Source organism: Numida meleagris, chromosome 1, assembly GCF_002078875.1.
Source record: "Numida meleagris isolate 19003 breed g44 Domestic line chromosome 1, NumMel1.0, whole genome shotgun sequence".
Classification (NCBI taxonomy): Eukaryota; Metazoa; Chordata; class Aves; order Galliformes; family Numididae; genus Numida; species Numida meleagris.
The window spans coordinates 45,237,530-45,261,508 of record NC_034409.1 but is presented as its reverse complement, the minus strand read 5'-3'; the positions used below and the strand labels follow the sequence as shown (position 1 = coordinate 45,261,508).

General features: G+C 39.4%; 1 protein-coding gene and 1 long non-coding RNA gene across 11 annotated transcripts in view; one reads left to right on the top strand and one right to left on the bottom strand.

Moving 5' to 3' along the window:
- PLEKHG7 (pleckstrin homology and RhoGEF domain containing G7) overlaps nt 1-16,957 on the bottom strand; it is a 34,775-nt gene extending 17,818 nt beyond the window's left edge. For 2 of the 10 annotated variants that reach the window (XM_021412576.1, XM_021415845.1), the window contains exons 1-8: nt 16,715-16,955; nt 14,365-15,096; nt 13,218-13,240; nt 8,457-8,584; nt 6,515-6,555; nt 4,420-4,515; nt 3,400-3,549; nt 1,552-1,647 (exon numbers count right to left, since the gene is read on the bottom strand). In XM_021412576.1, coding sequence (XP_021268251.1) covers nt 1,552-1,647; nt 3,400-3,549; nt 4,420-4,515; nt 6,515-6,555; nt 8,457-8,584; nt 13,218-13,240; nt 14,365-15,084 — 1,254 coding nt within the window. In that variant the 5' untranslated portion in view covers nt 15,085-15,096; nt 16,715-16,955. Of the gene's footprint in view, nt 1-1,551; nt 1,648-3,399; nt 3,550-4,419; nt 4,516-6,514; nt 6,556-8,456; nt 8,585-13,217; nt 13,241-14,364; nt 15,144-16,714 lie in introns of all 10 variants that reach the window. The other 8 variants (XM_021413391.1, XM_021415029.1, XM_021414194.1 and 5 more) reach the window with 8 other exon arrangements.
- The window catches only part of LOC110392306, a 58,277-nt gene that overhangs the window by 17,898 nt on the left and 16,400 nt on the right, over nt 1-23,979 (top strand). The window contains exon 2 of the long non-coding RNA XR_002434310.1: nt 919-1,017. This is a non-coding gene — a long non-coding RNA (uncharacterized LOC110392306). The remainder of the gene's footprint in view (nt 1-918; nt 1,018-23,979) is intronic.

Here is a 23,979-nt window from a genome sequence, read left to right as displayed (position 1 = left end):
CCCTGCCTTGTTTGGGGGCACGGCTGCTTATGGGACAATGTTTATTTCATTTTAACAAGGGCTCATTTTGCACCTTTTAAAGCACGCACTTTTTCATGGAGTCAGCCTGCTGTCAAGAAGAAATGCATGCAGTAAACTGCATGAGAAAAGGTATAGAAGGCATTGAGAGTAACTACTTTTTTTCTACATTTGCCCACTCTTATGTAAACAAGTATGCACAGTAAATGATAATTTCTTGTTAATAATGAAAACAAAATGAGAAAAAATGGACAATGTATTAAAGATCATTCTCTTAAGTCACAACGAAGCTCCAACCAAACTCAAAGTATTATTTGTTTCCTAAATTGCATGCAACTATAGACATAATTTCCTTATTTACGTAAGAATGAAAGGGATCAGAAAGGACATATCAACTGAATTCTAGTAGCTAGATGATTTTCATGATCTTAGCTCACAACAAGCACGAGGCAAAACTCATCAACTGAAATATCTTTCCTTGTATCTCCGAACATGTCCATCTGGTGCGTGACCTACCACTGAGCAAAGATGTGCTTATGTGTTTGAGCTCTGGTTAATTGTCTCTGCTCTGAAAAGCTTTTCTGCTCTTCTTGTTTTGGAAAAAAAAAAAAAAAAAGTGAGACAATGGTTAAGGCAAGAGTGTAACAATAAGAGACAGAACTTGAAGTAGGAAATTTATTTAGGGTGTATGATATGGTTATGAGTCATTGTGAGACTGTCTGACCAAAGTCATTCAACTTCTGAAGCTGAAGAGCCCCTTCCAACATTCACTTTGCTGTTAAGAGTAATGTGTTTGTTGGGTTTTCTTTTGTAGTCCCCTAAAAGTCAAGGAAAACTTCTACGTTACTTCTAAAGCTATGTAAAAGCTATTCTGGATTTATGGTCTGCTTTAACTTTCAGGAGCTGGAAATGATCTCCATGCAAGTGGCCACAAGTAGCAAAGAGCCAGAGCATATTGCAGCCAAGCCTCATCTTCCCAGTCCTCCTGGAAGCTTAGGGGTGAGTAGCACGTGGATGCAGAGCATTAGCTCTGTGTTGGGCATAGTCCTCCATCCGCAGAGGGGAAACCCTGGCAGCAGAAGGGTGGTTGTCATTTTGTTTTTCCTCGCTCTATCAATCAGAGTGGCTTAATAGATAACTAAGTCCATCTGTTTGAAAAAGGACGCTTGTTACTGAAGTTACTTTGCTGTTATTAATTTTGCAGTAAAGATTGTGTAGTTGGTGTCTAAGTTCACAAATCCTGTTAAAAAGACTTTGTCTTTGAGAAACTCAAACTCCTGTTTACATCAGAAACAACTGTTGAATGAGCTCTCCATCATCTTTTGCTGGAGAATTTGTAGTAATAAAAGCAGACCACCCTCATTGGAATACCAAACAAATGACAGAAAGACTAATTATTTGAACTCATTTTCAATTGCATGTGTTGAATCTGAATAGAAACCTTAGTGTTGGCTCCTCATCAACTTTTATTAGGCTGGCTGGTTTCTGATTTCAGTACAACTTGCATTGTTTTAATTTTTATTTTTTACTCACCTTATTTAATTCCTCTAAGTTTGCAAAAAGTCTCCATAAATCCACATCCAAGAGAAATTCATTACTCTGGAGGTATTTTAGAGTGTTCATAAATATCTTTAAAAACAAAAACAAATCCATGTTATTCAGCGGTTGTGCTTACTTACATGTATAACGCTATTTTCATGAAAAGAACGTGCGCTGTAATTCTGAAATGATCATTTGATTTTGGGGTGGGCAGAAGATGATGCTATGAGAAACTTTTCATGACCTGCCAGAATGCTAAATGCAGGGGTTTGTGCAAGGGGCGGGGTACGAGTGATGGCTCTGGGCTCTCCCTGCAGCTATTGCAGAAGTAGCAATGTCCTTGCTATGTTCTCTGTTTGAACAGGGCCACTGAGCCTACTGGAGATATGTGTGGAAAAATGAGTGGTGTAACAGTTTGCAGAGTTACAGATTTCTGCAGCTTTTTAAAATGCTTTCCTTCCTAACCCATGCTGCACAAGGTGTTGGGAGTCAGTATGGAAAAGTTGTTGATAGCATAAGTAAAGTGCTTGTGCAGGTTTTACATCTCTTTGGGTTGTTCTATTAACCTGTACTGAGTGAAAATTGCCTTTATATTTGCTGGCTGTTTAAGATGGTGCATTATCTAAGCTCTGACAGGGATCTTGGAGCTGTGCCGAATCTGACCTAGAGCTGAAAAAGGCTTAAGAAATGTAGATTACCAACTGGAATTTTTAGTGTGTGTGTGAAAAGCATTAATGAAAAAAACCCTCATCACTCAGGTGCTGAGACTGAATTGCTGGCAAGTGTTTGCTCGGCCTTGCATAATTCCCTAGTTGCCACAAGCAGCAGACCTGAGAGCTTAAAAGGGATTTACTGCGATCCTGAAGTTCCCTACAGAGATTCATTAAAATTAGTGAAATGGTTTTTCTAGGATTCACCTGCTTTATTTGTTTTTAAAAATCTTCTCACATCTCTAAACAAAGCCTAGAAGGAAGGACACTTCCATCCAGTTGTAGCTGTTGTTCCCTTTTCTGTCTCTTTCTATTCTGCGAAGGAGAAGGAATTCAGCCCACTCCTCTGTTTATTCCCTTTACCTTGCAATTCTTCTTGCGCTGCCTTGACTAAATATTCAGCAACATGGAACGCGCTTCACTAATCTTTTCTGTTTTTCCTTAAACTAATAATAAAATTGAGATGGTCCGTGCAGAATAAGAGAAAAAAGACAGGAAGAGTTATAGGGAAGCATCCATCCTTTAAAATAGTTATACTAATTTATGATGTGTGATAAATACAAATATAACATGCTGTTACTATTCTTAGTAGTAGCTGTTCTATTCTTGTCCATATTGAATAGCTTTTAAAATTCACCAGGATGGAGCCAATCTGGAGTTTTGGGGAGGAGAACTGTTGGTTTGCTTCTTTTCTGATAAGATCAGAACTACAGATTTGCTGTTTTTATGCTCTACTAAGGAAAATCTAATCACAGATATGTATGAAGTTAAACCAAGAGTATTTTATAGACTTGTGGTAGAGAAATATCCAGTAGAGTCAGTTGGAGGGTGGCTTCAGTTCAGAGTTAGTGAGAGGAGTAGTGAAATATCACCCAAAATTACTGGAAGAATCTGCAATCATAATGTATTTGTGAAGCACTGAAAGTGATGTCCAGAGAAAGAGATTCCATCAAGAAGATTAAGAAAAAAGCAAAAACCAAAGGGAAACAGGAAAAGCAGGGAAGACAAGTGGGAGAAAAAGCAAGAGCCCTGTCGACACCATATGAGAGGTTACAGATGGCTTCATGTCTTCTGTACTGCCAACAGGGCAAATAATGTTTAATCATTTTTGAGAATTGAAATCTGAAGTTACCATCTTGAGAACCAGCAAATGATCCAGAAAGTAAGTGCATTCACTTGTGAAAAGTTCCCACACTGCTTCCTCCTTTTTCACTTGCAGTTGGCTGTTGATGTCTTTCTGCTCAGTTTGTTGAGCCTTTATAAATTCGTGCCAAGATTTACTCTGTTGATTGAGGAGGAAGAGAGAATAACCAACTTGCATCAACTGTTTCAGACCAAATGAGAAGAGTCTATGATCTCTCTGCCCATGTAAAGAGTTCTGCTGCCAGTATGAGTGGTTCTTACGCTGAAAGCTTAAGGTGTCCTTTAAAAAGCTTAAAGAACTCCCTGAGGTTCTCCTGCAAAATAGTCATAACATGAACATGCTGAATTTAAAGATGGCACAAAATGATACTTTGTTGTAGGATGCTATATCAAAAAAACAGTGGGCAGCTTGCAGATGTTAATGAATTTAATTTGTTATGGTGCTGGAAAGCAGGGATTTATGATGGCCTCTGAGTTTTTAGATGAAAAACCAAGATACCAGAGGGCTTGGTCTTCAGAGGTACTCGGATACCATTTTGTGTGGTCCTGGGGTGGCTGCCATCAGCTGACTGACCTGCTCCCAAGTCAGATGCTCACATGTAAGTTAGATGCTGATAGGAGTCCTCAACAAACAAGTATGAGGAGACCCAAGTATAACAGTTTGCTATGAGAAGCAAAAGGGTGAGGTGGCAACTGGGTTGTCGGCTTGTAAGCGGGTGGGTTGTCTTGCTGCCTCTCTCAGAGGAAGGTACCTTCCCACAGCAGAGCAGCACAGCAAAATCTGAGTGGCTGTGAAGGCTGTTGCCTGCTTTGTTTGACACTCACATTACTCCCCTCCTCCACTTCAAACTATTAATCTATACCTCTGTTTATGCGTCAGTTTTGCAGATGGGATTCATATCCAGATTAATGTACTGAAAAATGTTGACTTGGGGATAAAACTTTTGTTTTCATCCTTAAGATTTTAATAGATAGCTTTCTTGGTACAGTATACTGAATATTTTGATACCTTGAAGCAGCAAAACTCATACGTGTCGCAGTCTATGACCTTAATGGTTGAAAGACAGTGTTCCAGATCAGATGCTTGCTTCTGTTTGTCTTTACTCTGTTTAATGACAAAAAAAACCAACACCCTAATTCATACAGTGTTTAGAATACTAATAAGAAGCTTACTCAACTCAGTAACCTTGCCATGATCCATAAGGAGTGTGCCCTTAACCAAGTGATTTTCTTGTATCTTTGTGCTCTCCTACACAGAGGCAAGACAAAGATGGCAGTTTTAGCTGTAGCCATGGGTGGTGTGTGTAGGTGCCTTAGAGGTGTGGGTGTGTAAGGTCTTGTTTATGCAACAAAATGGTCTTTGGCAGGGCAAGCCATTGGTATGGCAACAGACAATGGGCTACCACCACAATGCAGAACAAATAACATTTTTCATTTCCTTCAGCACAGACAGAAGTATGAAACAACAAAACTCAGATTTGAAATCTTCTTCCTTCCATCTTAGTTATACAAATATTGCGTGAATTTTTGTTTAATTATTTTTAAAAAATTGAGCTTTGAATTGAAAAAATCCTCTGGTCAGCTGTATAGTAATGTTTGTAAAAGTATTTTTTACAGAGCTTAAGGAGCTAGAGGATTTTTTCTTGAGGGATAATGAAATGAAAATAATTGCTTTTGGTTTGGCTTTACTTTTTAGGCCGGCAGTGCGAAGTAAAAAAGTTAAAGCAATATTTATGAACCCAAATTTAGTGCTGTGAGTTTACGCTTATGAGGTGGTTGACTAAGTTTTATCTGCTGTCTGGAACTATGTCCTCATACTTCATGTCCTTCTGTTTGAATTTTAGGCACTGAACTCAGGCTAATCTTGAAATACACACATTTGATTGTATAGTATATAAATATATACTGTAAGTATATACTATATATTTATATGGTATTTGAAATTCACAATTCTCTTAGTTCTGCAAGTTAGCTTGCAGTGGAGCAGGAACAATAACAAAACACACTTAACCAATGCACCAAAAATACATTTATATAAATAAAATTTTATACTCTTTGACAATATCAGAAAACACTTAAATATTATGTGTATCTTATTGCAAATTTCACATATTTTGCTGAACTTCAAAACTGAATTTTAGGCTATTCTCCCTGAAATTCTATATAAATGCTACCAAAATGGTAACTCTTATACATGCTAATCCAAGCAGTTTGTTTACTTGCACAAACTCTTCGTTAGTAGAGATTTAGGGAATAAAATATAGAAATTTATTGGAAAGGGAATGTTCACAATTGTATCTTTTGGTGTGGAAAGTTATCAAGGCACATGTAAATGATTTTGAGAAGGCATTGAGATCCCATTGTCAGTGAAAACTTTCATAAGTGGAGAAGAAAAGGGAATGTTTTAGGAAACGAAATTAAATGAAACGTGATGGTTAGCATCAGGGAACACGTGAGGACAGCAAAAGCCTAAGGAAGCATCTAAACGCTACTTGCAAAGGTGAAGCTTAGGTCCTTTCCATGCCAGGCAAAGGAAGGTCAGGGTTAGCATGTGGAAAATACATTACAGTGCGTTTGAAGCAAGGCTGTGACTTTCGAGCCCTGGAAGCAGCCTCCTAGGGATGCTGCTTGGCTGGGTGAGATGCAGAGCCATGGCCCCAGCTGGCACTACTTGCAGTAGAGCCCAACACAGACACCTTGTGCTCCCTTACCATGCTTTGGTAGCTGGGAGCTGCCTTGGGCGTTTGCAGCTAAAGTCCTCAAACAACAACTCCTGTGAGAAATGTGCCTTTGTGCCCTGCTCTGTCCCCCTGGTGCTGTGTGGTGGGGATCTCTCCTCCTGCCACCCTGCTGGGCTGGGAGGCAAGGGTACTTGTTGTCTAATCACGTGCAGAGGCTGCGCTGCTGGAACCACCCTACCTTCACTGCAGATGAATGACCAAGAGAGTGCTCAGTCCTGGGGGGGAGCTGAGACTTCCTTGTTCAGCTCACCTGCTGGCTGCCTCCCCTCATGGGCAGTGACAAAAATAAACTCTTTTTCACCTGGGTTAGTTGTGTGAAAAGGCAAGGTGAGTGCAAGCTAAAGAACGTGGTGAAATACTCACAACTCCTCTTTTGGCAAAGGGCCACCTTGGCTTTTTGGATTCTAATGGGTAAAACAAATGTGATGTAAGTAAAGAGACAAATAAATAACAGTTTTATTTTTAGCTATGTATTCCCCCACCTCCCTCCCTGCAGTGAAGCCCAATATACCACACTCTACTTGGCTCAAATGTAACACTTATGTTTAGACACTTTGTGCACCAGGCTTTAAACCCATTAAGGTTTTTGAGATGTCTATCTGTGATGGGATCTTGGATGATGCTGTACACTCCCACTTTCTGCAGATGATCCATGTGTGACTGCCAATTCTTAACATGGGAAAATGCATCATAATTCAGGTCAATTCTTAAAGATACCTATTGTTTTGAAGGAAAAAAGAAGAATAGAAGAATTTGAAGAGCATATATCTACTCTTCAGTGGTATCTTGGGTCCATGCAGGTACTTAATGACACTTTATATGAATCTAATAATATTGCTGTAAATATCATTGTACAGATTGGTCTCTTCAGGAGTAGGAATATCCATGTGAAAAGTCATGCCCATGGAATGACAGCTGGAAAACTCCCACGAATAAACAATCCTAATATCCCCAGGCCTCAGAGCAGTCATGGGGGTAGCACAATGGTGCAGGCTGTAATTCACGATCCTCACTGAGGAACAGTGAAAGCAGGGAATCCAGATGTAGGAATGCACTGATGCGGGCTTAGAGATGCCTATATATATTCAACAAGAAATATGGAAAGCTTTTCTGAATTCATGATCTCTTCAGGCTTGTGTTTGACTAGGAATTGCAGTTGAAATCCTCTCCTTTTAGATTTTGAAGACCTTAAGCATGGAATGGCTGCCTTATTTGCTTTTGTGAAAGTCCTGTTCATGACCATACTTATTACATTTTTGTGGAAAATTTTGATCACCAGTATCTTCCAGTTTCAGGTAATCACACTGTACCCTATACTACGTAGGTTGCTCTGAAAGTAATGCCTTTTTATTTATTTTCATGGAAACTACAACAGATAAAAATAGCACAATAATACTATTTGGTGGGGCCAGTTCTCAGCTACAAAATACTATTTTTCAACATAGTCACCTCCATTAGCTGTGCATTTTAACCGGCAAGGAACTAGAGCCTGCATGCTGTGCTTGTAGAAATCTGCAGCAGTGGAGGTGACCCACTGTGGCCACTGCTGAAATGCACCACTCATCGCCTCAGTGTGACATCTACTGTCTGGTTTCCATAAATGTTCAGCAATAAGTGCCTTTTTTTCCTCATGGACGGATTCAGTGACACACCTTTGCTTCATACACACTTTCATGTCAGATGCCATTTTGTCAGCCAGTCCTTTTGCTGCCATCTGTCACATGGCAACAACATGTAACAGAATATTGGTGGGAAGACTCAACCTCTACTGCCATACCACCATCATCAGCCTCTGATGTCATGGGCCAACATAATAAAATAGGAGTCATTACTTTCAGAGCAGCTCTCATAATTACACAATGGATATTTAAGGAAATTACTTGCAGGTCTACATTTCAGTGTTGGAAGGTCTCATGAATAACCTGTGGCCATGAGTTGGGTCTGCTGTCTTTGTGATTGGAGCACTGATAGAAAAGGTAGCACCGGCCACTCCCCTTCCTCCATCTGAAGCTGTCCAGGTAGGCATTTGTAACTCAACTGATTACAGATGGAAATCCTGGCCTGGGCCTTGGTTGCTGCTGGGTAGTGTGGAGGCAGTCTGTCCCACCTTCCTCAACTACCTCTTATATTTTGCATTCAACCATAAAATGCAGGAAAAACCCTAAATTGAGGGGAATTTTACAGTGAGCACAGTAGACTTTATTGCACTGATCCTTCCTCCATCCCTCCCTCCCACCCCATGCACACACATGCTTGTCATAGCTGTTGCAGGGTGTGGATATATGAAGCCCACCCTGTGTCTGACCTGCATTTAGCAGCAGGGCTGTGTGGGCCAGGTAGTCCAAGGCACTGTCTGACACCAGGAGGTCTCCAGGGAACACCTCGAGTCCTGGCAAGCTCACCACCACGGAGCTACGCCTGCGCTCAGCTGATCTGTGAGACCCAACAACAATGCGTGTCATCTCTCCTCATGTGGCAGTGGAACGAATTCCTGAAGTGTTCCTTGCTGATAGGGGAGGAAGTGAGCTAAAAACTGAATCACAGTGGCTATGGCATAAGGTATTAAAGGAGAAATGAGAAAAAACTTCCAAAGCAGTAAATATTCTGTTGCCTTTCCAACTGCTCAGTGTTGCTAAGAATGAGGTGTTTATAGCCGTAGCTTTCCTGAGAAGAGAGGCGATGGGAATTTAAATACTGGAAATTCCTGTGTTCTTCTAAGGTTAAGCAAAAAACAGGGCAAGATTGCAGAACAATTTTGGCATTGGAGTCCACAGGAGCAGTTAAACATCATGGTCCTAAATGACGTGTGTTGACTTTGGAGCTTCGTATATCTCAGGTGACATCAAGAAAAGACAGTATAGCAATGAAAGAGTTTATTTTTTTGTAATATATTTAACCATTTTGCTAGTTTGTGCCATATCCTCTCTAAGTTTTTAAGTTTTTTCCTGCTAATTCAAATATTTTGTGTTTTGAATATAATATGGCATAGTCAGCCTGCTGATCTGAAACCAATGACTCTTTCCAACTATTGTTGTTACTAACAGAGTTCATTGTCCAGGATGTAGATCCATCAAGAGGAATGACAGAATGCTTCTGTATCCAGCAGTGTGTTTGTGCCAGAGGCTGCTTGCATTCAAATACAGAAATTATTGATGCATATCTAAAACCGTCTTGCATTTTGTTATTGACTCATGCCAATACCTAACTAATGGTGTTATCATATGGTTGCAAAGTGAATGGTGTCTGCAGCTGCTGTTGTGCTGTCTACCATTGACTGATGCAAGCAAACTGCAGAGGGTCAGTCACTAAGTATCTGAGGAAGGAGCCTTAAGTTTTGGTAACCATTGTATTAAGATGATTAGGAAACCACTTGTGATTCTACTATGTAATTTCTCGGACAGCTGGATTATTATACAAGCTAGATGCTGCAGTATAACACAATATAATTCTGAAAGTTGTAATTCCTGTAATAGGAAATTCAGGAGATTTATTTCAGCTTGCATACACAAAAATTTTTTCTAGTGTATTGATCTTCAAAGTATCTGGCTACAACTTCAGGGTGTATGTGAAGCAGGAGGTTGCTTGCTTATGCGGATGAATAATGGGAAGCAGAGTTTTATTGCAACTGAGTAAGGTATTACTTCCCTAGATCTAAAGGGCCTTGAGCTTCACAGATGCATAAACAAAGCTCTCATGTAGGAATGCAAGCCTGTGAGGTGTGGGATCACACTTGGCTGTGTAACTACAATACACCCTTGCATTCTGACATGCCTAATGTGACTGATGACTTACGTGCCTAAGTTATGTACTCATCCTTCACAGATGAAGGCACAGATACAAGTGCCTGTGATCATCTGGCCTGATGCCTGTAGACATATCAGATACATTAAATGCTTTCAGTAATTTTAGTAGAGAATTTGAAGTACTGAGGTGCTGTGTGATCCATACAGACTCAAACACTCCTAACTGCAATGTTTTACCATCTTTTTGTTACCTGCAGACCCTGTAGGTTTGCCATTTTATTTTTTTGTTTGTGCCTGATTTCCTTGATAAGGGCAGGGTGCTGAAGGGCTTGAGTGAAAAAAAAGTACTTTAGGGATGAACTTGATCACAAGGAGAGATATAATCTGTGTGATAATTCCTCCTTTAAAATTTATTTGTTTTGTGAAGCAAGATACAGTCACAGGCTCGTATTACAAAGAGATGGAAAATTATTAAAGATACTGAAGCAACTCATGGTCTGGAAAAATAAATATCCCGGGTATGGTTATTTCTAGGGCATGAAGAATTTCAGCTCATTTGTTTTTTAGAGATCTGTCCTGCCATGTTCATGACCTTAGCCTAATAAGAACTTTAGATATTCTTTAGATATTCCTGAGGACAGACATCTATCTAAATCACCATAAATGAATACCACATAGATGAGGTCCTCAGGGATGGGGGTGCCCCCACCCTGGAGGCATTCAAGGCCAGGCTGGATGGGGCTTTGAGCAACCTGGTCTAGTGGGAGACATCCCTGCCTACAGAAGGGGAGTTGGAACTAGGTGATCTTAAAGGTCCCTTCCAACTCCAACCATTCTATTCTATGAGGTCAACATTTTAGGGTGGGCGTGGTAGTGGTATAGTAGTCAGGTGATGACACTGCTAACCAAATGGCCTGAGGAGGTCATTTGCACTCTGCTTTAAAGAGTTTGCAACATACTTTATGGGCATATGAGATATTGAAAGAGAAGTGCTTCAAGATAGCTGAGCCCAGCTATCTCAGCTCATTGAAAATGAGCATCCTAGCAGGTTCTGAGAAGACTCTTTCCTAGCAGGGTGCCTGCAGGAATTATACTGTACAGGACAAGGAGAAAATGAGCTCAGAGGAAATTCAAGATTTTGTTTTATGAACATTTCTTTCTACTGTAGTGTTGACCTCAGCATCTCACTCTGTCTCTACCACATACACTTCTCTCTGCTGCCCCTCTAGTTCTTTTGTTTGTTTATTTTGGCTGATTATTTTTAATCAGCATCAGTTCAGCATGATAACAGAGATGTAAAGTCATTAATGAGAGCTGTGTGAGGGAAGGCTGCCTAAAATGAACGCTTCCGCCTAAAGAATGTCTTTTGAAAGTATGGCCTGGAAGCGCAGAGAAGAGAGATTCATTAACACTGAAGGACAGCAGTATATTTTTACCCTGAATGATACACGAGGTGGTGTTGGAGGAGGGTTGCCAGCTGTCCCAAAGTTCTTCTAGACAGGCAGAATAATCTGACATTTCAGCAGATTTCCCTGGCTGTGATAATAAGAAATTAGCTGTTAAGTCAACTAATGATTTGGATGAAGGAGGGGCTGAATACAGCCCTTGCTCAGACCTTGGACCAAATTTAACTTGACAAAAAAGTTAAAAGCAGAAAACTGTGTTTTTTTTCTATATTTCCACACATTCCAGTATAGGTCAGAACAAGAATTAGAAATTGTGGTACATCATCCAAACTTTTTTTTTCCATTCTTTCCTGCTAGTGGCCCTGGAACAAAGCTTACAATGTTCACTGTGTGATTTCTTTGCTTTTAAAATGTCTGGATGGAAGCCCAGAGGCAATATCCTTGCTGACATATATTGTGTTCCCTCTGAAGCTGCCAGGCAAGTGGCATTGAAGATTTAGTATTCTCCTGGTTTTACCCATTTGCACTTGATATTCTTCAAATTGTCACCTAGTTTGATACAAATCACACAAATCCTCATCCCATCAGTGAGCTATGCTTATGTATTATAGTTTTGAGTGGGATCAGAGCAGGCTATTCCTGTAAATAGATGCAGAAAACCTGTTTTCATACTGAGACACAAAGATGTCTTTCCCCAACCCCCATTTCCTTCTCCTCTTTTCTACTGTAAATTCAAAAGGCTGAAGAGTAGGTTGGAAACTGCAACAATTCAGAAAATCTAGGAGATCTCTTCTACAGTGAACATATTATTACGTGTGCTTGCACCCGTTAAACTTTGTCTAAGGAACTGCATTACATACTTATTCATGGACTATACGTACCTATACGTACCAACCCCCCAGTACCAAACACAAATATACTTGAAACACAAACCTGTTGGCAAACTGCTAGCATTAGAAGAGGTTCTAACCTCAAAAATGAGTCAGTATTGGGATGAAGAGGAGATAAAACTCAACTGATGTTATCTGCTGCCTTAGGAAGTGAAACCCATCATGGCACAAAAAGCAGTGCACTTCTATTGGTTGTGAGGCTTATCTTCCACCAGCCTTCCTCATGAGTGCCAATGCTTTTAACATACTTGACTCATCTGCATGCCACACCTGAAATCTCCAAGGGAATCGAGTGGTAAAGTGAACCACCAGTGGGAAAGGCATTGCTATTAATGGCAGTACTACCTCCTTATTTCTTCTGGGGAGAAAATAAATTCCGTTTCCTTTTTTTTATAATTGTTTGAACATGTTAAGGAAAAAGCATGGCTGACTTTTAATCAAGATTTTAGTTTCTGATAATAGATGTAAGATCTTGACACAATTCACACAGCACCTTAACTTGACAGAAAAAGCCTATACTAATTTATAAAATGTGAGTATTCTCATTTTGTAGGATTAACAATCCCTTCATCCAGCAGCAGCCTTCGGTTTGCCTTGCTCATGTCTGAGAACAATATCGAGCTGTTCTGCTGGCTTCTTTGCTCCCCTTTCCCTCCCACAACGTTTTGAAGAATGCCACTCAAGATTATGAGATGTTTCACATTCTTCAAGTTGAAATTTGACACTGCTAATCCAAGCAGCAGGGCCGTTTGGCAGCTAGCTCCTAGTGCAGAGCTCTCAGATGATCCAACCGAAATACGGTGTAAAATACTGCTTAACATGACAGGGAGGGGGCCGCCTTTGAAAGAAAATCTCATTAAAATGTTTAGTTTAACAAGCTGGTGACACACATTTCTCGAAGTAAATCTACAAATTGAAGTTGAGTTGTGCATATATGCCTCATTGTTCAGTTCATCTTAGTGAAGCAGATTCATTAAAAACATACAGAAGTGAAGCTTGGAGTAAGATGAAACAAATACATGCATACCTTTGTATTGGCAATCCACTCTTCTGAAAGAAAGTGAGATATTTTTGTTACTTGGTCAGAAAGCAAGTAATCTGATGTGAAAAAAAGCTACTGATTCATTAAGAGAAATATACTAGAAAAACCTAGGTGGTAGCTTATTATTTCCACGGTTGTGGAGAAAGGAGCAGAACTCACTTGATATTCAGAATATTTGCAATATTTGATGGGGGAAAAATAGCTTTGGTGTGTGGCACAAAACTAACCAGTTATTAAAGAGTGCTACACCTATTTGACACCATCGATGTTCGGTGAAACGTGTAGGTGCTTTGCGTGAGGCTGGAGTCAAGCAAGTGTTTTAATTTAACTGCTTGTGGAAGTAATGCAGGTTCTTTCAGAGTAGATCTGATAGCAAAGCTGGCCTACTCAGTCCCTCTCCTGTTCTCCTCAGAGTAGAGCTATAGGTCATAGCTGAACAGTAGAAAGGTGGAGGGTTAGCTCCTCCCTTGCTTCTTTACTGACTCTAGCACTCACTGCACTAGTGTTTCTTTCTTCAGAAAAGATTATAGAATTGGCTGCTTGCTTTTGGAGCTGAATATACCAATGGAGGGGTCAATGAATGACAGAACTAGGTAAGTGGAAGTAATGAAAGGGAACGGGAGCTTTCTTAAACCTTAAGATTTGTTTTAGTAGGAGCAAACCTTAGGTTCAACTGTGTTGCGTGACTTCATTCTTGGTTGTTGTGGGGCTACTAATGCTTTATAGTAAAAAAGAATACAGAACTGCACTGGCTTAGGAATAATGCTGCTGATGGACCTTGGAAGGAAAATAACTTCCTTAAACCCAAGTAGACTCTAGTTAAATTATCTAGTGTTGTTCTTTCATAGCCCCACAGACAGTTATACTGACCCATCAGAGTGAATGTATAGAGGTGGGAAGGAGTGGCCTTACACTGGAGTTGGGCAAGGCCAGCTTGGTCAGTGATAGCTGTAACTGTGCTCTCTTTCTGATTTGGAAAGAAAATTCTCCCTTCCTGGTGAGAGTAGAAATTAGTTTGTTGTAGCAATAAAATATGGTCTGGTTTGCAATTCAGGTTAAGAATTAGGCCACAATGAATCAACTCTGAGTACATAAGCTTGAAAAGGAGGCGATGTCATCCCACTGTGCTTACCTGGATACTCTCCTGTGACACACAGCTGAAGCGGGGGAATCTCCTGGGCAGTGTAGCAGAGTTGGCTCGCCAAGAATTTTGGAGCATCTCCTTGGGAGTGACATTGCTGAGAGGATCTTCTTGGCTTAGTAACTTTAATCTGAGGTTGGCAGACTCTGGATCTGCTAAGGTTGTCTCTGTCTTTGCTTTGGAATACAGTAGTTTTGTGTAGACACAAGCAGGCAATGACAGTGAAGAAGACTTAGTGCACCGGGGTGGAGTTTTACAAATATGGTGGAGAGAGCCTGTGTATTCTGTTTGATTCCCCAGCTGAGCTGCATCAGAGGAGTCCTGAAATGTCAGTGCCTGTGAGGCAGAGGCCATCCTTAAACGCCTTAAGGTTGGAGAAGTGGAAATTCTGGCCAGAGCATGCCGGTCAAACTGGAAGGCTGTGTGATGGCTCCCAGTACACTCCTCCGTAGGAAGCTTCAGAAGTGAAGACTCAGTATACCCTCGTCTTCGAGTGTGGTCACCCGGCGGTGTAGTGGTGTCCGTATGAATTGATACTGGTTGTGTTCCACAGAGACTAAAGGTGTCTTCTGGACTGCTGCTTCCAGACAAAGCACCATTTTCTTTATGAGGCTCAATTTCCTTGTTTAGAAGATCCACGTTGATGCAGGTTTCTTTCTCCAGGTCTGGAGAACAATCAGAACTTGGTTGTTGCATCTTTATTGGCAGCATGAGGATTTATAGCTGCATGCACCAAGGAAACATGATCAGAAAAGGTTCTTGGAATCTTGCTGTATGATTTTTTATATGGGAGAATATGTCAGTTGAAAAAGTCTAAACAAAATAACATAGATATGTGCACTAGTACAGAAACTATCACCTGTAATTTAAATGTGGATTTCAGCAGCTTTAGGACTTAAGTATTTCAGCTAATCATGAGTGTGCAAGTAATGTCAGCATCAGTCAGCAGAACTAATTAGATGATAAAGATTAGCTGTGTATTTGGGAACTGTGTTCATTTGGTGCTTCAGCCACCTAATTTCCTGTTGTTGCTCCCCCATGAATAAATGAAAATGAAACTGCTGTACATGGAATAAAACTGAAGTCACTGTCTCTCTGGACTCTACAGGTTGCTAAATAGTTTACATACAAATACTAATTACTTGCTGAAAGCTTATGCAAATACAATTTAACATTGATGTAAGGTGAGTCTAATCATTCTTTTCACCAGGAAAAGTATTTTGTTGTAAACATTAAGTACATGTAATCAACTAATGAAGAAAACAGTTTATCAGCGTACCTTATCTCTTGATTGATGGTTAAATAATGTTCTATGACTCACAAGGCTCTATTTTAAGATGTTTTTATGACTAGTCTGTCTAAAACTGAACTAGCATTTCAATTTGTAACTGGTGACTATTAAGCCTCTTCAGCTTCTGTTATTTGTCTGCTTCTTTTGCTAAGAGGAATCTTAAAGCTGTTCACAATTTCTGGTTTGGACACTTATTATTTATTAGAATGAGTTTATTCACATGTATATTGGCTTTTTGCTCAAGCTATAGATAGAATTTTGAGTGCTTATGTAGTCCCATAAGACTGATTTTTTAAGTAATAAGAAACATGCTTTCATCAGGTTATCTAGTTCAAAATGCTGCTTTTTACAAACTCTTCAGCAGGTAGAAGACAGTCTTTCAAATGTTTACATGAAGCAGTAACATATCGTTATGATGGAAGTGTCTTCATTCACACCACAGTGAATAGCCACAAGTATATTAGCATCTATACATTCTTTCGTAAATGCAGGCTATTTGCTCCATACGCTCATTAAAGTGGACATAAAAATCACATTCTCTGTATATCATCAGTGATAATAATAAGAAACAGCTACTATTTTCCAATTCTGAGCAAGATACGATTGCATAGCATTGCCATGAGATTTGCTTATTGCTTTGCAATTCTTTGAGATTTGTTTTGTGAAGTGCAATCACATCTAGGTTATATAATGAAGGAAAATGACTGATCATTGTTTGGACAGGCAGTCTCTTTGCTTTTTTTTTAAAAAAAATAACCATCTCTTCCCCATGGAGAATTTTGCAACTAGATGCGGAATTTCCAGGTACTCATGTGAATAGAATTCTGCTGTAGAAACAGAAAAGATTAAAGAGGTATTTAAACTAAAAAGAAAAAAAAACACTCCTAAAAGATAGAAGTAAAAATATAATAAAAATATATTTCTAAGGAGAAGCTCAATGAATTCTTAAATATTTTTGCAGCAAAATATTTGTAAAGAAAATACAGTGTAAAAAAATGCAGGAGTATTTCACACGCATTCAGAAAAGTTAGTGTACATGATTAAACTTACCAAGCTAGCTAGGTGAAGATTTACCAGCTCCCAGAATGTAGTATCCTTTTCATGTACAATTATATTTTCAACAAGTGCTTGATAAATTACACGTTAAGCTCAGCGGCAGAGACAGTGTTTTCTCTCTTAAAGCCTCCTTCCCGAATGCTGGTATAGGGAACTAGTTTTTCTTCTTGTAGATTTGTTTCTAGGGGATTTGTTTATCAGGTCAGACGGAAGTGGCTTCAGGATCAATGCCCATTTACAAATGGTAACATGATCCATACATTTTATTAAACTTAATTCCATTTACAATACTTTTTATACTTTTCATACTGATAAGTTTGGTGAGAGAGATCTCAGTCGAGTCTATAATAAACTGCAAGGGTAGATGAAATGCCTCCACCCTCCTCCCCCCCCAGTAACCTTTTTTTTTTTTTTTTTTTTTTGTCTTGATTCATTCAGCTGGATCTGACTAGACAATGTTCATCCTTTGTGAAAGAATAGTAGTGATATATCCCTGGGCTACATTATTTACAACCAGATTTTAGTATTAGCAAATGTGCTGGCTGAGTAATTCTGAACACAGACAGATCTTAGCACTAGAGTACTTGTGAATTCATCATAGCATCCATAATTCTTATGTGCCCTATTCTTGTCAGCCTTTACATTTATGTGTAACACAGAAGCAGGCACATCTGCTGCCTAATTGAAATCTTCTGAATGTACTTTAAATCTACTGCTATGATTTTGGTTCCTTGCGTTCATATTATGTGAAGGTATCTAAGTAGACCTTTGCAAAGACCAGTCCCCAAACTAGTACAGGATTGGCTGGACCAGATTTTAGTCCTGCTCTTGGAAACCTCGTCCTAAATCTAATCCTTATTTCTGAATGCCTAACCATTCAAATATTGCTATTCTTTTGCCTATATGCAGTCCAGAGGATGACAGAGGTGGCAGGGTGGGAAAAAAGGCTGTTGATAGGACAGAGCAGTCAATTTGTTTTCTGGGAAATTGCATTTGTTTCAGAAAGATGATGGGCCTAAATTGTGGACTGCTCCTGGAAGGGTATACAGTGAAGAGTAAGTATTGTCAAATGCTGATTTGTTTTTTCTTTTTATTTCAGCTTCACATTTAGTTTTGTCACCTCTCAACATCTTCATTGGTAGAAGACAGTTAACCACTTGCTCTCTAATTGTTCACAAAGCATCAAAGAGGTTTTCCATAATTTTTTTTTGGCTACTATCAGAGACAGGACAGAGCTAAATACAGTAGTATTTGTTTGAATTACTTAGGAAACACTGTGCTGACTGATGAATTCTTAGCTGAGTTCTCCTATTAAAGTTTTGGTTTGGTCTCTGGGATTTTTTGGTTTTAGAGCACATCTGGTTACCTTCCTCACTGGCCACACTTAAGCAAAACTTTTATTTTGTTATGTCCACCAGTTGAAGGGACAGGTTTTAATTTCTGCCTTCTAGTTCTCTTGAATTGCTGAGCTTCCCAGGGACTTGCTGATGAGTGGAAACCTGAGAATTAGTGTTGATTAGGGAAAAGATGATGATCAGAGGTCTGTTTTCTGAAGAGGAAATTGACTTTAAGAAGACAACTGCTTTATGGTTGTACTCCCTGGTGTTTTCCGGCTGATGGACTGTATAATGAGAGGATCCAAAAAGAGCCTGGAATCTGTGCTTGAGTTAGAGCAGGGCTTTAGTCCAATAGCAAGGTATGAGATGAGGGATGGTGGCTTTATCATAAGACTACTCGGTAGAAAGGGCAGAGGCCTACTTCCCCCAGTGGTCTGTAGCACATCAGTGCTTGTAGAACTTGTAGATCTTAAGGTGGATGAGGTTCAAGAGAGGGAAGTGGAGGCATCTAGGAGGTCACATAGAAGTTTTTCCTACTGTGAGCATGGGGAGCATTTCAGAAAACCATGTTATCCTGTCCTACCTGCTTAGACTCCAGGAAAAATAAAATAACTGAAACTTGTGGTATGTCTTGGGACTGTGAGCCCAGGCAGTCAGAATACAGAGCTATTCGGGCCTGGTGGCTGGGAGCTGCCCTTCCCTTAGCTTATGGCCTGCTTTAGAACTCTTAATTTCCCTGGGACATTGTGCTGTAGCTGGAGAAACAGGAACCCAAGTCCTGGAAATACCATTGGACTCTACAAAAATTAATGGTCAGGAAAGAAAAAATTAGTTCTTGGTTTGGTCTATATTTCCTTCTGTGCAGGAATTGGTTCCATTGGGTTCCACATAAGTGTACTAGTACAATAATCCATACTTCAGCCTTGGTAGCTGCCATGCAGGGTCCTTTTGCAAAGAGGCGGATGGATAAATATTAGTAAAGAAAGAAATTAGAGAGCTAGTTGAGCTCAGGGCTGGTGTGGAAGTAGCCACACCGACTGAAAGTAACTAGGCAAAAATAACTCATTCCTGCTGTCCTTCCTGAAACAGGTCCTGCTTTCTATATACTTAGCCCTTAAGTATATAGAAAGTATATTATATATTATAATAATATATTATATAGTAAGTATATAGCCCTAAGAATAACTCTTAACGGGCTCAGAGCACAGATGTTATTGACATCAGCTGCAGCTGTAAGTGCTCAGCTCCCTTGGTAATCACACTTCATGTCTCAAGTCAAGGACCTAGAGAATAAGGAATACGCTCTTTGTGAACCCTTGTGAAAGCTCAGTTTTAATGGCTTAGAGAGCACAAATACACACACAAAAAACAACCCCCCCCCCAAAAAAAAAAAAAAAAAAAACCCAACCCAACCCAAAACAACAACAAAACACCCAAGCATGCAATAGATGGAAAGACAGAATCCACTTCTATCGGGAAATATTCATGTGAGAACTCCCTTTCTCTCTCTATGAGCACCAGCTTCTGTAACCTCATGATCCTCAGCTTTTGAACAAATAAAGAGCAGTAACCCAAAGACAGCAATGTCCTATATGCGATAGCACTGATTCATTAGGACATCCCGTACCCTGAGGAAGGGTCCTATCCAACATGTAGAGTCCATATGAGATTAAGACCTTTCCTGATGTTAGAACTGCATGAAACGGGGCGGGGGGCTATGCAGGTGGTGCAACCATCACTCTGTCACCTCACCCGGAACTGCCTTCCATTCCTTCTTCAAAGAGGTTGAAATGGAAACCAAATAGAGAGTTTATGCTGTGGTACTTCCTCATTTCTTGGCACTTGGCTTAGCAACACAAGTATTGCTCCTCTAATTACATACAGCCTCCTTCTCCCATACCTAATATGAGAAAAAACAAAGGGAACTTCCTTTTCTCAGTAAGAGAGGAAACTCTTGACTTGTCCCAGGACTGTAGGAACTGAGCGAGCAAATTCAACTGAACTTCTCAGTAAATGTGAATAGAATCTGTTCAAAATTTAGCATGGGAGATACTGTTCCACATTTTTCCAAGGCTTTACCTTTAGTCAGATTGTGACAGATTTTCATGGGACCAGAATGAATTCTACAAAAAAAAAGCCAAACAAACAAACACACAAAAAAAACAAACAGCCACCCATCCCCTCAAAAAAGAAACCCCAAACTATTTGTCAATAAAACTTCAGGTGACTAATCCAAAGTTAAACTTACAAATGAAGAATTTCCTATTTTATTATTATGGCACAGACATTATGCTTTTCCCTCAAAAAGATAGAACATTGTCCCAGAGAAGTTTTAAAAGCTTTAGTTAATGGCAGATGCCCACTGCATGAAATCTGCCAAATGGTTAAAATCTGATAAAGCAAATGGCAATTTAATCATGACGGCAAATACAGGATGAATATGTCATGCATTGCCAGTTCTGCCTTTGTAATGCAAATACTTTTTAAAAATCAGTAGACAATAATACTTCTATAGAAGTTAGCAAGAGATGCAACATGTGTTTCCACTTGTACCTAATTTCTGTATAAAGCATAAATGCTTTATATTTATTTATGTTTAAATCCTTCTGGACCAAGAGAAAATACAATCCATAGAAAAATGTTCAAAAAAAAAAAGCAGAAAAAAATAAAAAGCAATGTTCACAGAAAAGCTCTGTAATGTACCGTGAAAAGCAGAGATCTTTTCTCTTCTTAGAACCCGCTTCCATGGTACTTAAATAGTCATTTTTCTGCATTTCCAAAAATGAATGGAAAAAAAGCCTCTTTGCATTTAGAAATCAGTGACACTCACAATTTAACTAATAGCCAAAGTGGATAAATGGCAGAAGGAGGAGCGGAACAGTTAATTTCTCAAGCATTTCTCCTTTTCTGTAGGAAACCGGTTTATTTGGTTTGAAGTTACCTGTAGATACTTGTACGATGCTAAGATTATGTAAAAAAATAATGAAGGTACAGCTTTGTTTGGGGCTGAAGTAAAATGGAACTGATTTGACTGTCTTGACGAAACTTCGCTCAACCTGAATTTGATATGGGCCTAGACAAGCATTGTTTTGGATATGTAATACTTTCTACCTTAAAGTTAGGTCACTTCCAAAGTCGAAATGTTTCCATTTGAAGTTTCTTCCAAAGAATATATTTAGAAGAAAACATTTGTTGAACGCTATTGCATATAATACTATTTACTTCCAAACTTCTTAGTACAACAAATCTATTATTTCTAAGAAGCCTGTATTCAGCTTTATTTATACTCCTTTCTGCTTCTCTCCCAAGAGTTTCTTTATGAATGCCTTGGGTGTCAGCTGGAACTTTAGTAGCTGAGTCACAACATTGATAGGTCTTAGAGATCTAGGTCATTGCCTTTCCTGTCAGATACTGTGCCTGGTTTTCATCTCTCAGCACCAAATCTAAAAACTCATCATGTCATGCAAATCAGAACACTGATGCAGAGTTAGGGGACAACAGCCAAAAGATAAGCTTTGAATCTCACCTGGCAGATCGGAATGCTGCTGGCCTGCTTTCTCCAATTTCACTTCAAGTTATTTAGAAGTGTGATTCCTCTCATCAGTGTTGAGACAGGCATACATGTAATGCAGCCATTCTCAAGGACCTCTGTAGTCTGTGGTAACACCTGTTATGTATGCAGTGTGCTTCATGGGGTAATTCATACGACCTATGTTAAGCACTTTTTCTAGGACTCCGAGAAGACATTACTATTTTTTCTTAGTGGTTATTAGTTTTTATTGTTAATGATGGATCTGGGGGTGCCTGATCCTCTGATTTGTAGGAACATGACTGTGTGAGTAGTGACTTTCCATCTCCAGACTTCCCTTCCAACCTTAACCATTGTGTGATTTTATGAAGTCCTCGGGGCCTGATGGGATGTACCCCAGAGTGCTGAAGGAGTTCAACAATTTACCAAAGGTTGTGAGAGTCTGAGGAGGTCCCTGCTGACTGGAAGCTAGCCAATATTACACTGATCTACACGAAGAATATGAAAGAATGTCTGTGAAACTACAGTTTGGTTAGTCTACCTCACTACCAAGAAAAGTTATATAAAAGATTATCCTGAGTACTACTGGAAGGCATTTAAAGAACAAAGCTACTATCAGACGTAGTCAACATGGGTTCTTGAAAGGGAAGTCTTACCTTAGTTATTTGATTTCCTTCTTTGATAAGGTCACCCACTTAGTGGATGAAGTGAAAGTAGGGCAGTGGATGTAATCTGTCTGGATTTTAGTAAAGCCTTCGATACTATTCCTCACAATATCCTTCTGGACAAACTGGCCAGCTGTGAGTTGAACAGGTTCATGCTATTGCAAGAATAAAGGTGAAATGGAGAGATCTGTCGTTTTCTGGCTGAAGGCAAAGCAACATTTAAGTGAAGAAAGGAATCAGTTGGCAAATCATCAATCAGGAAGACGAAGCTGAAATCTGTGTGTTTGAGTGTTCATAAATAATATCGATTCTTTCACTTTAATGTGGTTCCCAGGTCAGCTGTAATTAAATTGAAAGTTACAGACATTTTCTTCCCAGTAACCCTCACACACATCTTTTCCGTATCTCAATGCAAAAGCTGTAGGCAGAAAAGTAACACTGAATCAGAGGAACTCAGCGTTCTCATAAACAGGAGCGCTTCACAAGGCTCTTATGGTGGTAGATATTGATTTTCCATCTGTGAGATAAAGATAAAGCTGTATGTGAAAATAATAGCTTTGCATTAACAATCCATTAACAAGGTTTTATTTTAGCACTACAGATTTTTTTTTTCTTGAGCAGCTCTCTTTGGCATACCACCAGTAAACATAATACTGCAAAGAAAAGTTCTGATCCCCCACTCTCCTAGCACTTATTATATTCTGTTATATTCTGGCATTGGTTTATCCAGATAGCCAAATTTAGTGGATACTGCACTCCTGCCAAGACAATACATATTGTAAAGAATTGCATCTGTTTCTGCTCACTCCTCAGTATCTTCCCACATGACAGTCACAGTAATGAAAATGACAGGATTCCCATCAGATATCTACAGACATTCTTTCATTCTGTGTATGCTTTTTAGGACCTAATGTGCTATGAGGAGAGATCACTTCAGAACAAAAAAACATTGTGAAAATTATAAACTCATATCTATTCTCACGAAAATTCAAATTTATTATTGAAATGCAATAAATACACGTATTTTCCAAGTGAAGAACATATCATCACAGTAGAATGGTGAATTAAAGGGAACTTCTCTGCACTTCCCTAGATGGATGCCACATGCTACTCTGGTATTAGCTGTTAACTCATCCTCTTCACAACTTTTTGAATCTGTAGGACATATCAGTTCACTGTTTGAATATACAGATAATGGATCATTCTTTTTAACAGTAGCATTTGGAACATTAAAAGGCGATCACGTGTGAGCAAACAAATGCACGTGAAATGTGACTTTATCATAGAAGTATAAGGTACAGAGTGAATCACTGTTCCTGATGGATCTTCTTGGTAATGACAGAAAATTAATCTCCACTGTAAATTCATAAGAGAATTCATCAGTGAATAACCACGACTGCACCCAGCCATATTGCCTATTTCTTTTAGTTTTAGTTTAAGTTTAACACAGGAGAAACACGAGCAAAAGAGGGCAACTTTTTTTTATATTCATCATCAACATAAAGTAGAGCACCCATTAAAAGAGCCTTGTTCATTGATAGCATGAACATTGTATTGTGTGACTACCTTAAAAGTCTGTGGTCTGAACTCATGTGTCCTGCAGAACAATTCCAGAGGTGCTAATGACTACCTAAGAGTATCACAAAACCAGGCAGCAATTCCTCTAGAGTTGGAAATGCTTCCCTGGTTTTCCTCATTGCTGTGCCTTTGAGATGTTAAAAATAGTGA